Source organism: Tetranychus urticae, chromosome 2, assembly GCF_039701765.1.
Source record: "Tetranychus urticae isolate SD_2017Ah chromosome 2, NJAU_TeUrti_SD_1.0, whole genome shotgun sequence".
Lineage (NCBI taxonomy): Eukaryota > Metazoa > Arthropoda > Arachnida > Trombidiformes > Tetranychidae > Tetranychus > Tetranychus urticae.
Window position 1 is genome coordinate 8589719 of NC_142959.1, and position 24405 is coordinate 8614123.

Consider the following 24405-nt stretch of genomic DNA (forward strand, 5'->3'; position numbering starts at 1 on the left):
TTACATTGATTATGTCAACATTTAGCTGGTTTAGACGCCATCTTCATCATGCTTAAAAGGTTACTAATAAATCGATATTTTAATCTGTTTTTTGCAATTTTGACCCTGTTTGGCGATTTTCTCAGTGATCAAACCTTCACTATATTATTCAGTACCCTTGATAACATAGATCACGAATAGAATCGACTGGCTTAGCGTCCTGTTTTAACGTGCTAAAAAATGCAACTCTCGAATCATAATATGAACTTTTCTTCCGAATGCGTTGTTTTTTCAAAAAACGAATCAAATATTCGGAATCAGCATAAAAAATTACATTTAAAAAAGTTCATTTCATAAAAATATTCTAAGAGGAGATTTTCCCTATTCATTTGCAGGTCCTCCTTTGGAAAAGTTTAAACAATTTAAATAAGCGAATAAAAGTAACCGATTGATATTAAATATATATATTTATCGTCATTTTATCACCATTTCCATGTTAAGATAAAATTGTGTTTCTTTTTTATATTGTGCTAGAAATAAAACTTACTATCCTTTAGGTAAATTCCGAAATATCATTTTTATTGTTTCAATTGTGCAGTACTGTACCCGTTACCCTTAACTCGACCAGATACAGAAAATTTACACTTATTTTGACCAAAAAACAGCGCCGTCTAGTATATTGCCAATAGTAAGACGAGAGTACTATTTATACTAGGGCTAGAGCTTTACCAATAGATGGCTCTGATTTTTTAGTCAAAACAAGTGGGAATAGACTGAATTAGAAATGAAAATATATTTTGTAGAACGTGTAACAGTATTTCATGCATTTTAGACACCGAAGCCAGTCAGTCATTCACCAATCGACTGACTATGGGTTACAACGACTTGAGTCGACTAAGTCGACTCACAACTTGATCGACTCAGTCGATAGCTCAAATGACTGGCGCTCAGTTGGCTTTCAATCGACTGACTGACTAACTCAATCGACTGACTTCGGTGCATTTAGTAATAAACTCTTTTTCGTTATATTTTGGGTTGTTATTTTTTTATATTGTTACTTTGATTTGATATTATCACCATCCAGTTAATACCTGCCACAATGGATGTTCAAGAAGATGCTTCATCGCTTTTACTTAGTACTTATAAAACAGGAAAGTGGAGTGATGTAACCATCATGAACGGAGATAAGAAGTATAGACTCCATAAAAACATTTTGTGCACTGCAATCCCTTATTTTGATAAAATGTTTTCATCTGAATTCTCAGAATCAACAAGTGAAGTGATCAACCTCGACCATAACCCGGATGTATTTGACCTTATTATCGAATGGGCTTATTGTTCAAAAATAAAGATATCAAAAGAAAATGCTGTCGACCTGTTCCATCTTGCTGACTATATGAATATTCCTAAATTAACAACTGTATGTTTAAATTTCTTATGGAACAACTTCTCTGATTATCCGTTCATAGATGTTGGCCACTGGATAAATCAAATTTCTACGGAAGAAGTAAATAATTTTCTTGATAGATATATTTGTTCGAACTTCTGGGACATTGTTCATACAGATTCATTTCTTGAATATGATGTTGACACTGTTGCTTATATGATCAGTTTTTTTGACTTGGACATTGATAATGAAATGCAAGTTTTTGATGCTATCATAAAATGGATAGAAAAACGTGTCGAAAGAAAGTCTCATCTTTCAAAATTGCTCAGGAAGGTTCATTGGGTTGAGATAAATAAAGTCCAGTTCATCAACAGAATCGATAAATTATCTTGGACTTTGCATGATCGGACGCGTCCAGTTATCATGGCTGCAATTGAGCTCATGTTTTACAAATCATTGAAAAAAATGAAATCTATCGACGTTGTTTTCGGGCCTCGTTATGCATCAGACAGCTTTCATTATGCCATCCGTAGGAAGACTGATTCTTCCATAGAAGCTGATAATTTTAATGGAGATTATGGCAAGATTATTTTTTCAGAAAATCGTTCTCTTCCTCCAGCTAATTTTGGTGATTCCCATATAACTGAACATTGCATGGACTCTGATGTGATTATCAGAATCGACTGGAAGAATAAAACTTATCGGTTATTCAGAGATTCTGATTGTTGTTACATTCTCTTGTTTGGGCGCTTATTTCTATTCAACAAAAAGTGAGTATAAGATAATGTAACTAGTCAAAACTATATTTACAGTATCCATAGTTCAATTCGTTCAATCATCGTAATCATACGAAAATTTCTTTAGTGACAGAAAAGTTCATTTTTGGAAAGGAGAACGACTTATTGAGTTCGCACATTTACCCGATGGCAATACAACCAGTCAATCAACTGTCACGTTAACCAAATACAAAGGAGGGCTTTGTTTGTCAATCATTGCTACAAGCGGATCTTACAATCAGAATTACTACAACAGTTACACGGAATACAAATCGCAATTGACTATTGCGAATTGTACTTCTTCCGAAGACATGTTCAAGGTTGTTGCTAGTCATGAAATCGTCACAAAAGAACCCATAAAGAGGCTGAAAAGTACAACTTTACGTGACTTGCTCGTAATATTTGTAGATTGCTCTCTGATCCTTTCATACGATTTTCAACAAAAAATCTTTAAAGAGCATAAAAATGACTTGAATGGCCGTAGCCTGTGCTTTCTACATTATCGCCATTTCGGTCCAAGATTGTTAATTTTCAATAATGATGGAAACCAAAGTAGACAAGGTTTTCATGCCGATAGTGGAGAACTATCTTGTCTGGCTGATCCTCATGAGCCATATGCCGGTATTGAATCCGAGCCTAATCTATTTGGTTTCCTTTCGCTTGAAGCGGGACACCACGCTAATATGAGTGATTTGCAATGTAAGTAAAATCAAAAAAAAGAAACCATTTCTGGAAGAAAAAGATTTGACCAAATTAAATTTTCTAGCTGAGCCAAATAAAAATATAATTTACAAATAAGACCAAAATATCTATTTCAATCTACTTGTATTTCATCTTAATGTATTTACACTGATTTAAAAAAGTTGAATTTCACTTTATGTGCAAAGGAATAGAGCGTTGGAATAAAATTAAATGGATAGATGCACCTCTGATCAATTTTTACAATACAAAGAAATATATTACAAAGAATATATTTGTTACAAAATTTAAAGGAAATTAAATGGAAAGTGAAGGCCTTTTTTTGCCATTCCGAGAAGACTTTGATCCAGTTTTGCCAAAAACAATTCCAATCATCTTTCCAATCATTGCTGGACTCGTTTTCCTTCTCATTGGTGGTAATGTTTTCAATAAAGCACAAGGCTTTGCTTCACGAATCAAACTTTGAAATGCCAAAGAAACACCAATGTAACTCTCTGCTGCCGATACTTCATAAAACTGACACTGCCACAGAAGAGACAACCACCCTAATCTAAAACATCCACTATTCATTGCCATCGAAAAGTGGTGAACAATTTGGTAGAAAATCTTATGAAAAAAATGATTGAGATGTGATGGACATTGGTAGAAAAAAGCCAATTCAAGTTGAAAAATTATGCCTTGAAGATAATGAACTGCGTGCTGACATCTCGATTATATATGAATACTGTGCATATCTATTAATGTTAATGTTAAGAAAACCGGTAATCCAGAGTAAAATTCACTTGGCATAAACAATAGTTTAATCGCGTTAGATCAGATCAGATCAAAGATTAATGTATAAGATCCTAAAGTAATTCAGAACAACTGAGGGACAATGTCCACTGGATGGCACCACAGAAAAACAACGTGGTCAATAGTCAACTATCTTTACCTTTAAAGATGGGTGATTTTCGATCACAGGGGTGATCCATCTTTTCGCTAACAATAAGTCAATCGATCTCTTAAACTAGCGATGAATATCGATCTGAAATTTTTCGATATTTAGCTTCTTTTCACTATTTTTTACACAAAAATCACTTTAAAAGACAATTTTAATCAAAGCAAACTTCTGTTATCGAGCATAGGATGTGTCGATATAATACATCTCCTTTAAAATGGATCACGATCATATTTTTCTCTCCGATTATCGATCTTTTCGATCGATCAATCATATAGGAACATCTTTACGCACCTTGCTTCTCGTCTGCACTATCTTATGCTTTAACTTTTGTTGTCGTCTGTTTCGTATCAAATTCATTTTTATAATTATTCTAAACTGTGAATTTTTTATCATTGGTTTATACTTTAATATAATAAAAGCAGTATTTCGTAAATTTTGCAATTCTTTTCAGTATTTTAAACTAAATTTTTTGAAACTGTTGAGCCGTTCTATTGCAAATTATCGCCCTTCATTTACTTCATGCCACAATGGAGATTCAAGAAGATGCTTCATCGCTTTTACTTCGTGCTTATAAAACAGGAAAGTGGAGTGATATAACAATTATGAACGGAGATAAGAAGTATCGAGTTCACAAACTTATTTTGTCGGATGTGATTCCTTATTTTGATAGAATGTTTTCCTCCGGACTCTCAGAATCAACAAGTCAACTGATCGAACTTGATCATCCGCCACATGTATTTGATCTTATTATCGAATGGGCTTATTGTTCCAAGATAAAGATAACAAAAGAAAATGCTGTTGACTTGTTCCATCTTGCTGATTACATGAATATACCTAAATTGACAGCTTTATGTTTGGATTTTTTGTGGAACGAATCTTCTGATTCTCCGTATATAGATGTTGGCCACTGGATTAATCAAATTGCCACGGAAGAAGTACTTAAAAGTATTGATCAATATATTCGTTCAAACTTCAGGGACATTGTTCATACAAATTCTTTTCTCGATTATGATGTTGATACTGTTACTTATATGATCAATTTGGATAACTTGAATATTGACAATGAAATGCAAATTTTTGATGCTATCATGAGATGGATACGAAAAAATGTCGAAAGAAGGTCTCAGCTTACAAAAATGCTCAAGATTGTGCACTGGGTTGATATCAATGGGGTTCAGTTTATGGACAAAATCGATAAATCTTGGATTATGGATTGTGATCCGGCGCGTCATGTTATCATGGCTGCATTAGAGCTCAGTTTTTTCAAATCATTGAAAACAATTCAAATTAACGATGTTCATTTTGGTCCTCGCAATAAATCTGACGGCTTTCACTATGCTGTCTATAGAAATAATGATTCATCTATAGATTTTCATCATTTTGATAGAAAGTATGAATCCATTAATCTTTCTGAGAATCCTTTTCTTCCTGCTGCTAATTTTGGAGATTCAAATATCACTGAACATATTTTTGACTCTGATGCAGTTATCAGAATCGACTGGAAGCATAAAAATTATCGGTTATTCAAAGATTCTGATTGCTGTTACACACTTTTATTTGGACGCTTATTTCAATGCAACAAGGAGTGAGTATTAGATAATGTAACTACCCAAAGCTATCTTTACAGGATTAATCTAACTTTCTATTACAAAAAATTTCTCTAGAGAAAAAAAAATTCATTTTTGGAAAGGAGACCGACTCATTGAGTTTGATTATCTTTTTCTCGATCAATTAGACGGTCAATCAACGCTAAAAACGTTAACAAAACACGAAGGAGAGTTTTTGTTATCGGCCATTACCACCGCTCCGAAGAGAAATCAAGTTCGCCATTGCTACCAAAATGCCGAGGGATACAAATTGTTAACAGTTGAGAAAAATAATGGCGATTTTTTTGCGAGTCATGAAATTTTTACAAAAAAACCCATAAAAATGCTTAAAAGTACAACCTTTCATGACTTGTTGGTAATATTTGTAGACTGCACATTGATCCTTACATATGATTTCAACAAAAACACCTTTAAAGAGTATAAAAACAGCGAAATGGAACACATGTGCTGTCTATATTTTCACTCAACTGGTTCAGAATTGTGGATTTTCTTTAATGAATCGGAATCAGGCTACGATAAAACAATTATGCAAGTTTTTCGTGTCGAAGATGGGCAACTGATTCCTGTGCCCGTTTCACACAATCCGATTTGCAGTATTGTAACCGATTGTAAGATGATTGGTTTAATTTCACTTGAAGCGAAGCACTAATATGCATGTAAATGTTACAATGCTGACATCTCAATGATATTATGAATTCTATGTTTATCTATTTATATTATGAAAAAGGTAATTTTGAGCATAACATTGAATTTCATTTTATGTACAAAGAAATTGAGCGTTGGAATAAAATTAAATTGATAGACGCACCTTTGATCAATTTTTACAATTCAAAGAAATATATTTGTTACAAAATTTAATATTTAACTTCAAATGCTCCGAGAAGATTTTGATCCAGTTTTGCCAAAAACAATGCCAAGAAGAGTGTTGACTACTCATTGATCCTTTCATACGATTTCCAGAAAAATATCTTTAAAGAGCATAACAATGTCTTGAATGGTCGTAGTCTGTGCTTTTTACATTATCACCATTTTGGTTCAAGATTGTTGATTTTCAATAATGATGGACATACAAGAAGACAAGTCCTTCATGTAGATGGCGGAAAACTGTCTCATTTGCCCTATTCCGTATAATGAAAACGGGTAATTTTGAGCATAAATTTCGTTTGATCTAAACAATAGTTTTTCATTGGGTTGGAGATGATCGACCATTCAGGCTGATCATGAAACGCCATACTGATTAATATTATATAAAAATGGTTAATTTATTGTAGATGCAGGTGGATGTAGAATTAAGTAAAATTTGTGCAACAAGAGTAAGAAACCCAATTTTATGATCATTTATCGTGCTTTAAGAGTCACCGATGGTCAGTAAGACGCAAATGCACAGATTAAATGAAATTTTTATCTAACGAAAACCGTCTTGAGAAAAGATCTGCTACTATTTTTGCATGGAATCGATATATTTCTTTCTAGTATCATCTCAAGATAGGTCATAGTGGACCTTTTAGGTCAAAGATTAATGTACCGAGTGTGGGAAAAGTCATGCATAGCATTTTTTTTAGCTTTTTTCACTTACTGTGCATAGAATCGCATTGTGAACAAAGTGACGGAATTTTTTGTTGATTAAATTAACCATTTCATTAAGAAGTTCAGGACAAACTCTGAATGTTGGATACACAACTTTGATTGTAATCCTGAAAACTAAATCGACTACATTGAATAGTCCATAGAATCCAAGCCAAAGGTGGAACCTTTGAGTCGAAATAAAAGTTATTCATTTTGTGATGAAAATAACCATTCTTCAATCACAGGTATAGATTTGAGAGTTGAACCTTTGTTGGTTTTGGAACATAAAATTGATTTCATTTGATAAGTTGAAATATTTTTCTTATGAACAATCATTGACAAAATGAGTTTAAAGTTGAAACTTCGATCTCTTTTTGATCAGTTGAGGCAATAGATTTATTCATCAAACTCTTTACTCTAAAGACAGTTTTACATTTACATGTACTCCTTATCCAACAATAAAACATCAAAGTGAATAATCAAAAAGTTTTTTCCCCAAACACGGATTCTGCATTTCCCCCCACCCTTTTTAAACGTGAATTTCTCATTAATTTGAATTCTAATTAAGCTCTAACTATTTTTAAGACATGTAGTTCAATCATGGCCTTCAGACTGTTTAAAAAAATTTCTTAGAATTCTTTCCGTTTAGTCACAATTTATACACAAATATTCGATGTTTTGAAATAACGAGCATTATAAATTAACTAATAATAATAGATAAATTAAACCAAATAATGTTCATTTCTTAGATTTTGTTAATATTTGCTCAACTTGGCTTTTCTGAATGGCCATAAAGTGTGTGATACGCTAAAGTATCCGATTAAAGCATTTTTTTCTCAGTCTCCATCGAGTGATAATGGCATTCATAAAGTAGCAGCGCTTAAGATTTTAGGTGTTGCAAGGATTATATAAATTAAAATATCAATGAAAATTTTAAAAATCGTAGGTGGAGACTGAAAATTGCTTCAACCGGGTACTTTAGAGTGTAAGAAAACTTCTCATATGTTTTAATATTAAAACCTTTCTCCCTTTCTTAATTAACATAACCCATTGCTTATTACACTCCACTATCTTCTAAGTCGTCATCTACCGCTTAAATCTATCAAATTATGCAGCGTTAACATGGGTCGATGTAATTTTGATAATAAGCTAGATTTTGTAGAAATTCAACGAGATGAGAGCATGAATTAACGAAAAATTTCATAGAGTTATCACTCAACTCTTTTTTGTAATATTTTACTCTGAATTTTTTATATTGTTGAGCCGTTTGCTTTTACATTATCCTCACCTACAGTTACTTCATACCACAATGGAGATTCAAGAAGATGCTTCATCGCTTTTACTTCGTGCTTATAAAACAGGAAAGTGGAGTGATATAACAATTATGAACGGAGATAAGAAGTATCGAGTTCACAAACTTATTTTGTCGGATGTGATTCCTTATTTTGATAGAATGTTTTCCTCCGGACTCTCTGAATCAACAAGTCAACTGATCGAACTTGATCATCCGCCACATGTATTTGATCTTATTATCGAATGGGCTTATTGTTCCAAGATAAAGATAACAAAAGAAAATGCTGTTGACTTGTTCCATCTTGCTGATTACATGAATATACCTAAATTGACAGCTTTATGTTTGGATTTTTTGTGGAACGAATCTTCTGATTCTCCGTATATAGATGTTGGCCACTGGATTAATCAAATTGCCACGGAAGAAGTACTTAAAAGTATTGATCAATATATTCGTTCAAACTTCAGGGACATTGTTCATACAAATTCTTTTCTCGATTATGATGTTGATACTGTTACTTATATGATCAATTTGGATAACTTGAATATTGACAATGAAATGCAAATTTTTGATGCTATCATGAGATGGATACGAAAAAATGTCGAAAGAAGGTCTCATCTTGCAAAATTGCTCAAAAAGATTCACTGGACTGATATTATTGGAGTTCAGTTCATGAACAGAATCGATAAATTACCTTGGATTGAGAAGTGTGACGAGGTTCGTCCAGTTATCGTGGCTGCATTAGAGCTCAGTTATTTTAAATCATTAAAGCAGATACAAGTAAAAGACCTAAATGTCAACCATCGTATTTCATCTAATCGTTTTCACTATGCTATCTATAGAAAGACTGATGCATCCATAATAGTTCATAACTTCAATGGAAAATATGGTAACATTATTTTCGCTGAAAATCGATCTCTTCCTACAGCTAATTTTGGTGATTCATATATAAGTGAACATAATATAGATTCTGATGTGGTTATCAGAATTGATTGGAAAAATAAAACTTATCGATTATTCAAAAGTTCCGATGGTTACTGCTACACTCTTTTGTTTGAGCGTTTATTTCAATTCAATAAAACGTAAGTATTAAATAATTTAACCATTCAAAACTATCTTCACAGTAATGATGCTCTAACTTGTAATTACATAAAAATTTCTCTAGTGACAGAAAAATTCATTTTTGGAAAGGAGGACGACTTATTGAATTCGCATGTTTTTCCGGTGCCAATACATCTAGTCAATCAAACTTCACTGCAACCAAGCATAAAGGAGGCATTTGTTTATCGAGCATCAATCCAATCCAAGGATCTAACAATCAGAATTACTACCAAAATAACAGGGAATATAAATCACAATTGACAATTACGAAATTTACTCCGCCCGGAAATAAGTTAAAGGCTGTTGCAAGTCATGAAATTGTTACAAAAGAACCCATAAAAAAGCTGAAAAGTACAATTTTACATGACTTGTTGGTTATATTTGTCGACATCTTACTGATCCTTTCATACGATTTCCAAAAAAATACCTTTAAAGAGCATAAAAACACTAACATGACCGGTCGCAACCTTTTCTTTCTACATTTTCGCTGGGTAACATCTATTTAAGCAAAATAGATTTGGGCAAAATAGATTTAAGAGAAATAGCTCTGAGCGAAACAGAATCAAGCGAAATCGGATTATTTCAAAGAAGTTCAATTTCTAAAGATCTTAAAATAAAACTGATTATGTTTCTTATATTAGAGATTCATTCAATAAATTCATTTGCAAATTTTGCGAAGTTTTGTCAACATATCTTCATTGTATTTGAGTTTTTTGTTCTACACCATCATGAGTGTTCAGTATTCATTTATCAATTCAAATAGAAATTCTAAACTTTTAGTTATTGATAATTATCAGTTCAGAAAATATAAAACTTATCAGAAAACAACTTACTGGAGATGCATTCATAAAGTTTGTGATGTAAAAGTAATAATGACCGATAGTTTTATATCATCATGTCCAACTCATTCTCATCCTGCTTCTGTTCCTGAATTAATTCAGAGAGAGCAAAGGAATGAAGCCAAAAAGTTCATCATCGCCAATCCAACTTCATCAATTAATGATGCTTATCAACATGCAACTAATGATATAATTTATCGTAATCAATATGATATTAATGAAATTTCGTCAGGACTGCAAACTTATCATTCTCTTCAGCCCACAATATCTAGACAGCGACTGAAATTAATTCCAGCAATTCCATCATCTCGACCTGACATCAAGATACCTGATAATTTCAAGATGCTGAAATCAGGAGAAAACTTTCTATTAGCTGATAATGGACTCGAAGATAAAATTCTGATTTTCGGAACTGTGGATTTCTTTCGACTAATGTGCAATGCTGAATCTATTTATATGGACGGAACTTTCAAAACTTGTCCAACACTTTTCCAGCAAATTTATTCATTACATATTCTCATCGATAACTTGATGATACCGATAATCTATGGACTTCTTCCAGGGAAAAGTGCTGATATCTACAAACGTTTTTTTCGACTCATCCAAGATATTGCATCTGATCTTGGAATGACTTTTAGCCCGTTAATATTCCACATCGATTTCGAGTCAGCAGTTATCTCAACAATCAAGACGCTTTTTCCGAACGCAATTATTCGTGGATGTTGCTTCCACTTTTCTCAGTGAATTTGGAGAAAGTTACAAAAACTTGGCCTAACGAAACGAGCAAAAGAAGACGATGGAAATAACATAGTCGCTCGAACTTTTAGATCATTATGTGCCTTTCCATTGCTTAACCCGGACGATATTGATTCTGTTTTTGAATATGTTGTAGCCGATATCGAAGATTCTGACGATAACTTGAATTTACTTTGCGAATATTTTTACAATAACTTTTTCTGTGAAAACGCGCGATTTCCTCGACTCATTTGGAATCATTATGATAATCAAGGACCTCGGACTACAAATCATGTTGAAGGTTGGCATAATGCCCTGAATTTAGCCTCAAAGATTGCTCATCCTAACATTTGGAACTTTATCAGATTAATACAAACTCAGCATATTTCGTTTTCAGCCAAACTTTTATTACATCGTAATGGAGCGTAAGTGATTAAATTACCGAAAAAATACAAAGAGCATCGAGATCGCCTCAATAATTTGATTAATAGTTACCATCAATACGAAATCAATGCAATTAATTTCTTGAATAGCATTAAATATTTATACTTTCGATAATCGATTAATCGGAATTATTTTACTTTCTTTTTCTCTTTCTTTTACTCCTTCTTTTTCTCTTTCTTTTCTCTTTCTTTTCTCTTTCTTTTTCTCTTTCTTTTTCTCATTTCATGATAAATTATAAAATCCATTGATGAATTATTGAAATAAAATTATGATATTATCTTTATTGGATCCGATACTTTTTAAAAATACTTGATATTTCATATCCATATGTTTAATCCTTTTTTGCTTTAGTCTATTTTGCTCATTTGTATTTTGCTTGAAAGCTTTTCGCTCAAATCTATTTTGCTCAAAGGGACTATAATCTTTTCGCTCTGATGGACCAAAATTGTTGATTCTTAATAATGATGGAGCCACAAGTAGACTAGGCTTTAACATTGATGATGGAGAACTGTCTCGTTGGCCCGATGCGAGTAAATTTTATCCCAATATTGTACCTAATTCGAATCTAATTGGTTTTTTTTCACTTGATGCGAAACACAATGCTAAGTTGCATGATTGTTAATTCAAGTAGAATAAAGTTATAAGATTCAAGTTAAAATTAAATTGATAAATGCATTTTGATCAATTTTTACATTAAAAAGAAATATTTTACAAAGAATTTATTTGTTACAAAATTTAATATTTAACTTCAAATGCTCCGAGAAGACTTTGATCCAGTTTTGTCAAAAACAATGCCAATCATCTTTCCAATCATTGCTGGACTCGTTTTCCTACTCATTGGTGGTAATGTTTTCAATAAAGCAGAAGGCTTTGCTTCACGAATCAAACTTTGAAATGCCAAAGAAACACCAATGTAACTCTCTGCTGCCGATACTTCATAAAACTGACACTGCCACAGAAGAGACAACCACCCTAATTTAAAAATCCACTATTCATCGCCATCGAAAAGTGGTGAAAAATTTGGTAGAAAATCTTATGAAAAAAATTGATTGAGATGTGATGGACATTAGGATGGAAAGGAGCCGGTTTCAGCCATTGAACCATTGAAGTCTAGTCTTCAATTAAATTTCATCCTGAAGCCTTGTCGTATTTTAAGCATTGAATTGATGAGATTAGTCAACAATTGTTTCGCTCATAGAAAAGATCAGACCGCTATTCTCAGCGTAGTTTTTTCAAATACTCATGGTATGTTTTGATTGGCTCAGTTAATTTATTGGTTCAGCTTTTGATCGAATAACGGAAGAATACAAATTTGATCAAAAAGATCGATTGTTAATTTTACACTAGGAAACCTGAATAATTGTATAATTTGAAATGTTGAAAACAAACATATCAGGATAACACTGAACGTTAGATACATTGTAATCCTGAAAACTAAATCGACTACATTGAATAGTCCATTAAGGATGAATCCAAGCCAAAAATGGAACCAATGATTCGAAATAAAAGTCACCTGTTTGCTGAAGGGAAGATGAAACCAGATGAAGAAATGAAGGCAAATTAAGAGTTAAACAATTGTTTTAAATGGTACCTTTGCTATAGTTTCTATTCTTCATGCCTAATAAATTAGACAAATTTAACGAATTAAGGTTCTAATCAATAGAGGGAGACTATCAAAATTTTCACAACTTTACGGGACCATTCTCTGTACCATCTAAAGGGTGTTAAGGTTTATTCTTAGCAAATTAATGGACAAGCAATCGCATACCATTTTAAGTGAAGAGTTTGATGAGAAACTCATGAAATGCCATGTTAGTAATTTCATTTTTTCATAGTCTTTTCTGGTTGAGCTACAGGGTAAAAAGATTTACAGCACTTCACAAGTGAAACAATCAACTGCGATGATATTCCTGTAGTTTACCTAAATGATGTTAATGTTGTCATGGGTTGGACTAAAAAACCAAAATGCAACCAAACAACCAAAACGACCAAAATAAACCAAAATAAACCAAAATTTACCAAAATTAACCAAAATAGATTAAAATAGTAATTATAAAGAATCTGACTTTAGTTATAAGAGCATGGACTTTCTAAGATTGTAGGGACATAAGAGCTGGGGCTTGTATCATAGAAGCGAAAACAATTTTAGCTAAACTCTTTAAAGCGAAAGCTCTTTTGGCGAAATCTAACTAAGCGCATTATGATGAATGAAATTTAATCAGTTTATTGAAATAAAGATATTTTCTTGGAAATAATTTGTCAAACTTTACTCAACTTCAACCCAAACTAGTTCATTTCATATTTTACTTTTTCTTCAAGAATTTTTTCAATTTTGTCAATAATGAGCCAATCAAATTTTCGCTTCGTGTCCTCATCAAGAGGAGGAAAACTTTTAGTAATCGACAATCACATCTTTCGCCGTAAAAAAACTATCAATGATACTGAATATTACTATTGTGTAAAATCTAATTGTAAATCAAGTGCAACCTTGCAAAATTCATTGCTAATTAGATCATCACCACACAGCCATGAACCTGATACTGGAGAACTTATACGTTATGAACATAAGAATGAAGCAAAGAAATTAATTAAGGATTCAGAGTATCCTAAATTGTGCCAAGTTTATGATGAAGTAACAGATAAAATTTTGAACGATGGTCGTTTCAGCAAAAACGAAGCAGCTTCGAGTGTTCAACCGTTTGGAAGTGTAAGAGCAACCCTAAATAGGGCTCGACAAGAGCGTTTTGGTGCTTTACCAGCTAGCAGAGCTGGGATTGTGGTTCCTGATAGTTTGAAATGCAATTCGTCTGGACAAATTTTTTTACGTTATCAGGATGAAGGCGAAGATAAAATTTTACTATTCGTTACTGATGCATTTCTCAAACTTTTGGTGGAAAGTGAACATGTTTATGGTGATGGAACTTTTAAAAGTGTTCCGAAACTTTTTCAATCATTGTACACTTTGCATGTGATGAAAAATGGAATGATGATTCCGATCGTTTATGCATTACTGCCAAACGCAACAACTCAAACGTACATCGCTATGCTTCGCATCATTCAAGATTTGTGCTTCAATTGCGGATTGACATGGAACCCGAAAAAGTTTACAACGGACTTCGAGATTGCAACTATCAATGCTATCAAAGCTGTTTTTCCGTCCTGTGAAATAAAATCGTGCTTATTCCATTTTTGTCAGAGCATTTGGCGGAATACTGTGAAACACAATCTAGCCGAGCGCTATCAGTGCTCAGACGATGATCCAGTCAAAGTCGCAATTAAAAGAATTTCAGCATTGCCGTTTCTTAAAGTAGAAGATGTTTCGCCAACTTTTGATTCAATTTTGGCCCAAAGTCCAACAGACGAAAACTTTTTGGCGTTCGTAAACTATTTCAGACGGAATTACATCAACGATAACGCACGATTCCCAATCGACACATGGAATCATTTCAATTCTCGAGATCCGCGTACCAATAATCATCTTGAAGGTTGGCATTTCGCCCTAAATCGCTCTGTCGGCAGATATCATGCCAATTTGTGGTTTTACATCGAAAAATTAGTTAAACAGCAAAACAACTTTGAAATCAATTTACTTATGGCCTCATTCGGTACACAAGTGGTAACTCAAGCCCGGAAATACAAAATTAATGACCAAAAAATCTACAATCTGACGCAAAGTTATATTGATTGCGAGTTAAGTCCATTGGAATTCATTGATAGAGTTCGATATTCAACTTTTGTTTCCGATTGTATTGTTTTCTCTTAAATCGCTGCGCACAACTTTCCCATAGCCTTAAAAGATGCGCAATTTTGTTTTTACCATTGACATTAAGGCCAATTTTGTATTTAATATTGATAAACTAATAAAACTCCCAAAAAAAATCATTGTGAAAAAATCCATAGAACTTTTTATTTAACATTGCTTATCTCAGAGCCATCTATTGTCTGAAAAAGGGTTAGCCCTAGATGGCGCTTTTTTTCGCTCAAAGGGGTTTCGCTCAGATGAGCTTTGCTCAAAACACTATTGCTCAAATGTCCTCGCTCATTGGAACCCAGACCAAGAGCTGAGTCCATTAGTGCTATTGAAAAATTTCTCCGATCGAAAGTTTTCAAGTAAATCGAGTTTAAAGTTTAAACTTCGATCGCCTTTTGTACAATTATGGAACTAGATTTTTCCATCAAACTTATTTCCCTGATGTAACTTTTGATGGTCAACCAGAAAATGTACTTATTTTGTGAAAAAAAGTTTCTGTTTTTTGTAAAACAGATCACTTCGATTTTCATTTAAACCTGCGCCATTCTGTGACCGTAAGAGTTAGAGATCTGAAACTTATTATTTATTGATAAAAGTTGTTGATACACATCAAAGATCGAACACTTTTTTCAATTTATCAACAGGACTCTTGATTTCGGCCATTGGCCTAAAAACTTTGAGCCTTGATATTTCGAGAAGTGCAGTACCTACAATCATCATTCTTTGACCAATCATTAAATTTCATTATGGGCTTAAATTTAGCAAATTTTTAGATCATTCAAGATCATACAATTAAAGTTATAGCATTAAAGAATCAGATAATGTCACTATTGTAAAATAGCCTGTGTACAGAGCAAAGGCTATTCTACGAGCAAAACATGACGGAGACTCAAAAAGGGAGGGGCCAGTGATTAATCAATGATGATATTAAACTTAATGTAACTTTAATTGTATGATCTTGAATGATCTAAAAATTTGCTAAATTTAAGCCCATAATGAAATTTCATGATTGGTCAAAGAATGATGATTGTAGGTACTGCCATTCTCGAAATATCAAGGCTCAAAGTTTTTAGGCCAATGGCCGAAATCAAGAGTCCTGTTGATAAATTGAAAAAAGTGTTCGATCTTTGATGTGTATCAACAACTTTTATCGATAAATAATAAGTTTCAGATCTCTAACTCTTACGGTCACAGAATGGCGCAGGCTTAAATGAAAATCGAAGTGATCTGTTTTACAAAAAACAGAAACTTTTTTTTCACAAAATAAGTACATTTTCTGGTTGACCATAGAAAGTTACATCAGGGAAATAAGTTTGATGGAAAAATCTAGTTCCATAATTGTACAAAAGGCGATCGAAGTTTAAACTTTAAACTCGATTTACTTGAAAACTTTCGATCGGAGAAATTTTTCAATAGCACTAATGGACTCAGCTCTTATGTCCCTACAATCTTAGAAAGTCCATACTCTTATAACTAAAGTCAGATTCTTTATAATTACTATTTTAATCTATTTTGGTTAATTTTGGTAAATTTTGGTTTATTTTGGTTTATTTTGGTCGTTTTGGTTGTTTGGTTGCATTTTGGTTTTTTAGTCCAACCCATGTTGTCATCGAACAGGAATATAGTCGATCATCTCTTACCTGATGAAAAATTATTGTTTAGATCAAATGGATTTATACTCAAAATTACCGGTTTTCATAATATTAATAGAAAAGAACAGTAATCATAATATCATTGAGATGTCAGCACTTGATAAGATTCAATCTTTTAAACTATTTGTATTTTCATCTAATGTAGTTCATTATCTTCAAGGCATAATTTTTCAACTTGCATTGTTTAATGATTATCAACAACAACATAGATTGAAGAGTTATTGCAGCTACAGTAACAAAATGATTAATGTCTACATGTTTTGTCTTTAGTGCCTTTGTTTCAATTTTGCAGTACTAAAAAGGTTTTTCCCCTGCAGCTCAACCAGATAAGACTATTAGAAATGATTAACGTATATTATGTAGAACGTGTTACAGTATTTCATGTATTTCGTATTAAACTCTTTTTCGTAATATTTTGCATTGTAAATTTTTGTTATACTGTTAACTTCTTTGATTTGACTATCACCATTTAGTTACTTCATGCCACAATGGAGGTTCAAGAAGATGCTTCATCGCTTTTACTTAGTGCTTATAAAACAGGGAATTGCAGTGATATAACCATCATAAACGGAGATAAGAAGTATCAAGTTCATAAACATATTTTGTGCACTACAATTCCTTATTTTGCTAAAATGTTTTCCTCCGGACTCTCAGAGTCAACGAGTCGAGTGATCAAACAGGACCATCCGCCAAATGTGTTTGATCTTATTATCGAATGGGCTTATTGTTCAAAGATAAAGATAACAAAAGAAAATGCTGTTGACTTATTTCATCTTGCTGATTATATGAATATACCTAAATTAACAACTGTTTGTTTGAATTTCTTTGAATGAATTTGTTTGAATCAAAAACAAGAAATCATAGCCATTTCTGGAAGAAAAAGATTTGACCAAATTAAATTTCCTCAATAAGATCAAAATAAAATATCTATTTCATTTTACTGGTATTTCATCTTCATGTATTTACAAATGTAGCAACTTTGAAACCATGTAACTTTCGAACAAAGAATTTGCTATCTAAAAGGCTGGACAAAGCTTACACTAGGCTAGGTCACATCTTACCTATTAAAATATTTTAAGCCCAAAAAAAGTTTAAAATTTTCGTAGCTTTTGGGGCACTTCCCTTGTTAAAATTGTTTCAACTCAGATTTCAAATTTTAAAGATATGCTAACATATAATTTTCACTAATTTCACTCGTTTAATTATCAATTCATTTAGTTGTTATTACAGTTGATGAGTTATTGTAGTTGATGTGAGTGGTTTGTATTTATCTAAACTAAACAGTCATTGGATCAATTAATTAAAACTTGGGGATTTAAATGAATTCTAATGAAACAACCTTCATTTGGTGTAAGAAAATGACCAGACATGAGAACAGGATGATGATATCAATTGTAATTTCCTGTAGAGTTTATTAGTAACTCAATGCAATTAGTAATCTAATAATTGATTATTAATACTTTATTGAGTTAATTATAAAGCTTCAGCAAAGCTTAATCTTTTTCTAGTTTTAGGAAATTTGAGTAATGCTTTCATCAAAAAGTCTCATAACCAATTAAGAAATGTACAATCAACATCATGATGGTCAAATAACTTCCTAGTCTTAACATAATACAACGCTAAGTTTACTTGGAATCTTTTCATACCGTTATCCAGTTTCCATCAACTCAGTTTTACAAACCACAAATGTTAATGACAACGAAGATCCAAAAATATAGCTTATAACTTTTATTCATATCACTTAAATATGAAATTAGATTGATCAATCGGTATGAAAACTATCATGTTAATGAAGTCACGATAAGCAATCCAAATCCTTGATTCATTGAAATGGCTTAATCTTGATTCTCAGATGGAAAAGGTCGTCAAATAAGAGCAATGTCATGTTCTGATCAGCATTTTACGTAAATAATTATTGGAATTCAACAGACGAAATTGTAAATTAAACTCTTTTAGTTGTGCCTCCATTTTAGCTGATATTAACCCAACGAAATTAGTACCTTTGATTGGTTTTCCTTTGACCACTTTACATGTGTCTTCAACTGAATCAAATTCATACAGTTTTAACTGAACTTGACTCAAGAGAAACAGTTTAGACTGATGAAGAGTAAATTAAAATTAACTAGATTTACTGCAAACAGTGTAGTCAGAGCTTTTGATATGCAATTTCAAATATTTTTAATTTGATGTGTTGATGTTACCGAAAGAAGTTCTTATTTAAAAAGAGTGCAGCAAAAAGTCGAGCATTCGAGTTAAGTTTTGAGTCTTGGTAGGTTTGTAGAAGAATAAAAATTTAGTATTATACATTAGAGCTATTAAAAAAACTCTCCGATTGATAAAATCGAGGGCAAAGTTTAAACTTCGATCGCCTTTGTTCAATTATGGAAGTAGTACAGGGCATTTCAGCTATCTTTACCGATGTTTAACGCTTTTTTCTCGGCCTGTAAATGGGCCAGAGGCTTGAAAAAAGTTTTATGCAAATTTCGCGAATACTTATTTGCTATATTTCAAGGTCAAGGTCATTCAAGGTCATTTTTCGGAAATCGCTTCTAACAATGTTAGAGGTCAAACTAAGGTCGAATCATAATTTTCAAGGTCAAATAGTCTTACTGGTCAAGTCTCATCATTGTGCAATGAGCGCTTTGTGAGTTATTGTCATTTCAATTAATAAACATGTCAAAAATGACCTTGAATGACCTTGACCTTGAAATATAGCAAATAAGTATTCGTGAAATTGACATGAAAAAATTCTGAAGTCTCTAGGTTGTACACAGGCCGAGTTATAGCTGTTTAACATCGGTAAAGATAGCTGAAATGCCCTGTATTACTCAAAATAAGTGTATTTTCTGTTTGACCATCAAAGGTTACACCATTTACTCTAATAATTGAACAAAGGCCATCGAAGTTGCAACTTTGACCTCGATTTTCTCAAAAACTGTGGATCAGAGAAATTTTTAAATCGCACGATTAGACTCAGGTTTCATGTCCCTACAAACTAACAGAGTCTAAATTTGAAAGAAATTAATTTTTAACCGTTTTTGCTAATTTGTGTCGATTTGTGCATAAAGTGACAATTGTTTTGGCGCCCTCTATTGCTAAAAAATATCCCCAAATTTTGGGACTGGGCCAATCTTCACCAAAAACTATACAGTAAATTTTGATCCCAATAGCAAGTTATTCTGAAGATTGCATCAAAATCGTAATTTTTATTTTAGCTATCGTTACATGAAAAAACGCGAATTCACCTCATATGTCTTCGCTTCACTCAGGCAATTAAATTTACATCTTTGATTTGATCAGATGTATTATAACAAATCGACTCAAATGCTGACAAGATTATCGGTCGTGTCTCTTTGCACAGTTTAATGTAAAATTTTGAGCGATCGTGTTAGTAAATTGGTTTATATCGATTGAACTCCAATCTAAAGCTAATATCAACTTTGGTAGATGTACAAGTCTTTCCCTAGCATTAATTGTAATCGATTAATGATTGCTTCAAACACTTGCACTTTACTATTAATGTTCAAACCAATTAGGTTTATCATGTAATGAACAGTATCAACTTCATAACCCAAGAAACTCTTGGTTGTAATTATATCACAAAAGTTTTCACAAATGTATTGCTCGATCAGTTGACGTGCTTTAAGAGTTGCAATTTGATTAATCCAATGATCAATTTCAACAACCATTTCTAATAAGCCCAGTCAATGATGAGATCAAATATTTCCGTTGGATGTTTCAGCTCAATTCATGAACTTTTTGATTCTGCGAGTCCGGGCGAAAGCATTTTATCGAAATATGGAAGGAATGAAGACAAAATAATCTTGTGAACATGATATTCTTTATTGTTATTAACGATGATTAAGTCACTGAATTTTCTGTCCTTGTAAGGTAAAGAAAGACCAGTTGATGTGTTTTGTTGAATTTTAACTGTAACAGTTGTTTTATTGTCAGTTAAATCAACAGTTGCCATATTTGTTTCAATTGAGTTTATTGTTGAATCATTAAATAAGTTTAAACATGTAAATAGGTTACTAGAATCAAAGCATGTAGACATTGATCATTTTGTTGCTACAACTGTAATAACTCTTCAAGCAATTGTTAATCCTTAAACAATTCAAGTTGAAAAATTATGCCTTGAAGATAATGAACTACATTAGATGAAAATACAGATAATTCAGAAAATTGAATCTTCACAAGTGCTGACATCTCTATGATACTATTATGATTACTGTTCTTATCTATTAATATTATGAAGACTGATAAGAGCACAGATTCATTTGATATGAACAATAATTTTCATATGTCCAGACATGATCGTTCATTAAAGTCGATAAAAATCGTTAATGCAAACACAAATCAAAGAATCTGGGCTTTGTTTAAATATAACAGCAGACTAATATACTATAAAAATGGTTAATGCAGAACTGTATTGTTGATTTAGGTTGCTTGTAAAGAAAAGTGAAGTAAAATTTGTACATTTTTCCCTTTAAGAGTCACCGATGTTTGGTGAGTTTCAAATTTGCAGAATTAACTATGCAACGGAGACATCTACAATATGTTTTTATGAAAGCGATTTTATTTTCTAATGGTGCCATCTAGGTAAACTGCAAGAAGATCATAAAAGCTAAGTCTGTAAGCCGTTTTCCCCTTTCCGCTCACCAGTTGAGAAAATGGAAAAAAAACTAACATACAGAGACCTGCCAGTAATTTAGACTCACTGGAAATAGCTTATTCACACTATTCGTCGAGCAACATAATTCATGATTTTTCAATTTTCCTTAATCGAGCAAATTTAACTTAAAATGTTGCTTTAAGGTGATTCCCTGAGTTTTTGGATTGATATTTTACGAAAGAAAATTAAAACAAGTTAATTAATAGCTAAAAAAATAGAAATGAAATTTGGTAAAATCAAAACAAAATTCTATCTTTTTTCAATAGGGACCATTGAAAAATTTAGTCTAAATTACTGGCAGTCTAAATTACTGGCAGGTCTCTGTAGTATTTCATATTTTGCATTAAATTCTTTTCAGAATAATTTTAAACTGTGAATTTTTATACTTTAGCCTCGTCGATTTTACATTAGGTCTCCATTTAGGTACATTCCACAATGGAGGTTCAAGAAGACGCTTCATCGCTTCTGCATAATTCTTACAAAACAGGAAAGTGTAGTGATGTAACGATCATGAACGGAGATGAGGAGTATCGTGTCCATAAACTTGTTTTGTCGGCTTCAATTCCTTATTTTGATAAAATGTTTTCCACTGGACTCTCAGAATCAACAAGTGAAGTGATCAAACTTGACCATCCGCCGATTATATTTGATCTTATTATTGAATGGGCTTATTGTTCCAAAATATTGATTACAGAAGAAAATGCTGCTGAGCTGTTCCATCTTGCTGATTACATGAACATACCTAAATTAACAGCTTTATGTTTGGATTTTTTGTGGAACAAATCTTCTGATTCTCCGTTTATAGATGTTGGCCATTGGATAAACAAAATTGCCACGGAAGAAGTACACGATATTATTGACAGATATATTTGTTCAAACTTCTGGGACATTGTAAATACAGAAACATTTCTTGATTATGGTGTTGATACTCTTGATTATATAATCAGTTTGGATGACCTACATATTGATAATGAAATACAAGTTTTTGATGCTATAATAAGATGGATACAAAAGGATGTCGAAAGAAGGTCTCATCTTCCAAAATTGCTTAAGAAGATTAACTGGGTTGATATAAATGGAGTTCAATTCATGAACAGAGTCGATAAATTGTCTTGGATCATGCAGGACTCGACGCGTCCTATTATCGTTGCTGCAGTTGAGCTCAGTTTTTTCAAATCATTGAAACAGATACAAATTAACGACGTTCATTCCGGGCCTCGTAATAAATCTGACATCTTTCACTATGCTGTCTATAGAAAAAATGATTCATCTATAGAAGTTCATCATTTTAATGAAAAGTATGAATCCATTAATCTTTCTGAGAATCTTTCTCTTCCTGAAGCTAAATTTGGTGAGTCACATATAACTCAACATAGTATGGACTCTGATGTTGTTATCAGGATTGACTGGAGAAATAAAACTTATCGATTGTTCAACGGTTCTGGTAGTTACAGTCTTTTATTTGGACGTTTATTTCAATTCAGCAAAGAGTGAGTAACTACTCAAAACTATAATATTTTTACCGTAATAATAATTCAAATTGTAATCACAAAAAATTCTCTAGAAACAAAAGAGTTTATTTTTGGAAAGGAGACCGAATCATTGAGTTTGCACGTTTATCCGAGAACAATACATCTAGTATAACAGCTATCAATGGAGGGCTTTGTGTATCGATCATAGCGGAACCAAAGGTGTCTAACAATTGCATTTTCACATCGCAATTGACGATTGCGACATGTAATCCAGGTAATACCCTGAATAGGTTCAGGGTTCTTGAAATTCACAAAATTGTTACAAAAGAACCCATAAAATGCTTAAAAGTACAACCTTTCATGACTTGTTGGTAATATTTGTAGACTGCAAATTGATCCTTACATACGATTTTGACAAAAAAACCATTAGCGAGTATAAAAATAGTGACATCAATGGTGGTAGCCTGTACTTTCTAAATTCTCGCACTGCTAGTCCAAGTCTGATTATTTTTAATAATGATGGAGGCACAAGTAGACAAGGTTTCGATATTCATAATGGAGAACTGTATCGTTGGTCTGATTCCCGTAATTCAGATATCCCCAATATTGAATCCAATTCAGATCTGATTGGTTTTATTTCGCTTGAAGCGAAACACCACAATAAGATACATGATTGTCAATTTGACCAATAAAGAAACAACAGTTGTTTAATTTTCACATTGTGCACATTGATCCTTGCATACGATTTTAACAAAAAAACCTTCAAAGAGTATAAAAACAGCGAAACGGAGACCCATGTGCTGTTTATATTTTCCCTTATCTGGTAATTAGCTAACCGTCAGCTTGCTTATTATTATCTACTCATTATTAATATATAAATAACCTCTTGTTAATGTAATAAAAGAGACTTGTAAAGGTTGAACCGTTGATTCGAAATAAAAGTGAGCAAAACGGAAGTTAGACGAGACTTACGTTTGATAAGCCTTCATCTAATGGGTAGAATTGATTTCAACTCAGATTTCAGATTTTAAAGTTGTGTCTTAACCATTCAAATTCCCTAAATTTGATGTTCAATTATCAACAGATTTTCGTTGTTACTAATTGGTTTCATTTTTAATTCAAATTTTACAAAGGGGAGCCTTAATGATAATATAATTTAAAATATTGAAGATTAACACTGAACGTTGGATACATAACTTTGACTGCAATCCTGAAAACTAAAGCAACTAAATTGAATAGTCCATAGAGGATGAATCCAAGCCAAAGGTGGAACCGTTGAGTCGAAATAAAAGTCTCCTGATTGATAAAGGGAAGGTGAAACCAAATAAGATCCATTGAATGGAGAAATGAAGGCAAATTGAGGGTTATACAAGTGTAAAGTACAACCATATTTGATATGCTCTTAGCTAAACTCATCAGCATTCGATTAGTTCTTACCGTAAAATATTCTCTCTTCAATTACAACGGCTTTTATTATGTCTTTGACTGTTA

At 32.5% G+C, this 24405-nt stretch overlaps 4 protein-coding genes across 5 annotated transcripts; all 4 read left to right on the plus strand.

Moving 5' to 3' along the window:
- The first annotated feature begins 823 nt into the window (after window positions 1-823).
- LOC107367857 (uncharacterized) lies at window positions 824-6225 on the plus strand. 2 transcript variants are annotated; one of them, XR_016198922.1, is made up of 3 exons: window positions 824-2136; window positions 2231-5366; window positions 5446-6225. XR_016198922.1 is itself a non-coding variant. In XM_089267961.1 (2 exons), the coding sequence occupies exons 1-2, from the start codon at window positions 4309-4311 to the stop codon at window positions 6035-6037; spliced, it is 1650 nt and encodes a 549-aa protein (XP_089124087.1). In that variant the 5' UTR covers window positions 2846-4308; the 3' UTR covers window positions 6038-6225. The 2 variants fall into 2 exon arrangements, 1 of the variants encoding a protein (XP_089124087.1); XM_089267961.1 differs by lacking the exon at window positions 824-2136 and having other exon boundaries at window positions 2846-5366.
- A 1789-nt stretch (window positions 6226-8014) lies between these two features.
- On the plus strand, window positions 8015-9918 carry LOC107367806 (uncharacterized). The gene is made up of 2 exons (XM_015935552.3): window positions 8015-9327; window positions 9411-9918. The coding sequence occupies exons 1-2, from the start codon at window positions 8264-8266 to the stop codon at window positions 9850-9852; spliced, it is 1506 nt and encodes a 501-aa protein (XP_015791038.2). The 5' UTR covers window positions 8015-8263; the 3' UTR covers window positions 9853-9918.
- Window positions 9919-10218: 300 nt separating this feature from the next.
- LOC149093820 (uncharacterized) lies at window positions 10219-10929 on the plus strand. Its single transcript, XM_089267007.1, has one exon. The coding sequence runs from the start codon at window positions 10219-10221 to the stop codon at window positions 10927-10929; it is 711 nt and encodes a 236-aa protein (XP_089123133.1).
- Window positions 10930-21439: 10510 nt separating this feature from the next.
- On the plus strand, window positions 21440-23625 carry LOC107367859 (kelch-like protein 25). The gene is made up of 2 exons (XM_015935611.3): window positions 21440-22932; window positions 23007-23625. Exons 1-2 carry the CDS (start codon window positions 21878-21880, stop codon window positions 23287-23289), a joined length of 1338 nt encoding a protein of 445 aa, XP_015791097.1. The 5' UTR covers window positions 21440-21877; the 3' UTR covers window positions 23290-23625.
- The last annotated feature ends 780 nt before the right edge of the window (window positions 23626-24405 follow it).

What these genes read in the sequence shown, in the direction of transcription:
- LOC107367806 (XM_015935552.3), top strand. Translation starts at nt 8,264, where the DNA reads ATGGAGATTCAAGAAGATGCTTCATCGCTTTTACTTCGTGCTTATAAA. An exon ending in TTATTTCAATTCAATAAAAC is followed by an intron (nt 9,328 to 9,410) that starts GTAAGTATTAAA and finishes AAATTTCTCTAG; the next exon opens with TGACAGAAAAATTCATTTTT.
- LOC107367857 (XM_089267961.1), top strand. Translation starts at nt 4,309, where the DNA reads ATGGAGATTCAAGAAGATGCTTCATCGCTTTTACTTCGTGCTTATAAA. An exon ending in TTATTTCAATGCAACAAGGA is followed by an intron (nt 5,367 to 5,445) that starts GTGAGTATTAGA and finishes AAATTTCTCTAG; the next exon opens with AGAAAAAAAAATTCATTTTT.
- LOC149093820 (XM_089267007.1), top strand. Translation starts at nt 10,219, where the DNA reads ATGACCGATAGTTTTATATCATCATGTCCAACTCATTCTCATCCTGCT.
- LOC107367859 (XM_015935611.3), top strand. Translation starts at nt 21,878, where the DNA reads ATGGAGGTTCAAGAAGACGCTTCATCGCTTCTGCATAATTCTTACAAA. An exon ending in TTATTTCAATTCAGCAAAGA is followed by an intron (nt 22,933 to 23,006) that starts GTGAGTAACTAC and finishes AAAATTCTCTAG; the next exon opens with AAACAAAAGAGTTTATTTTT.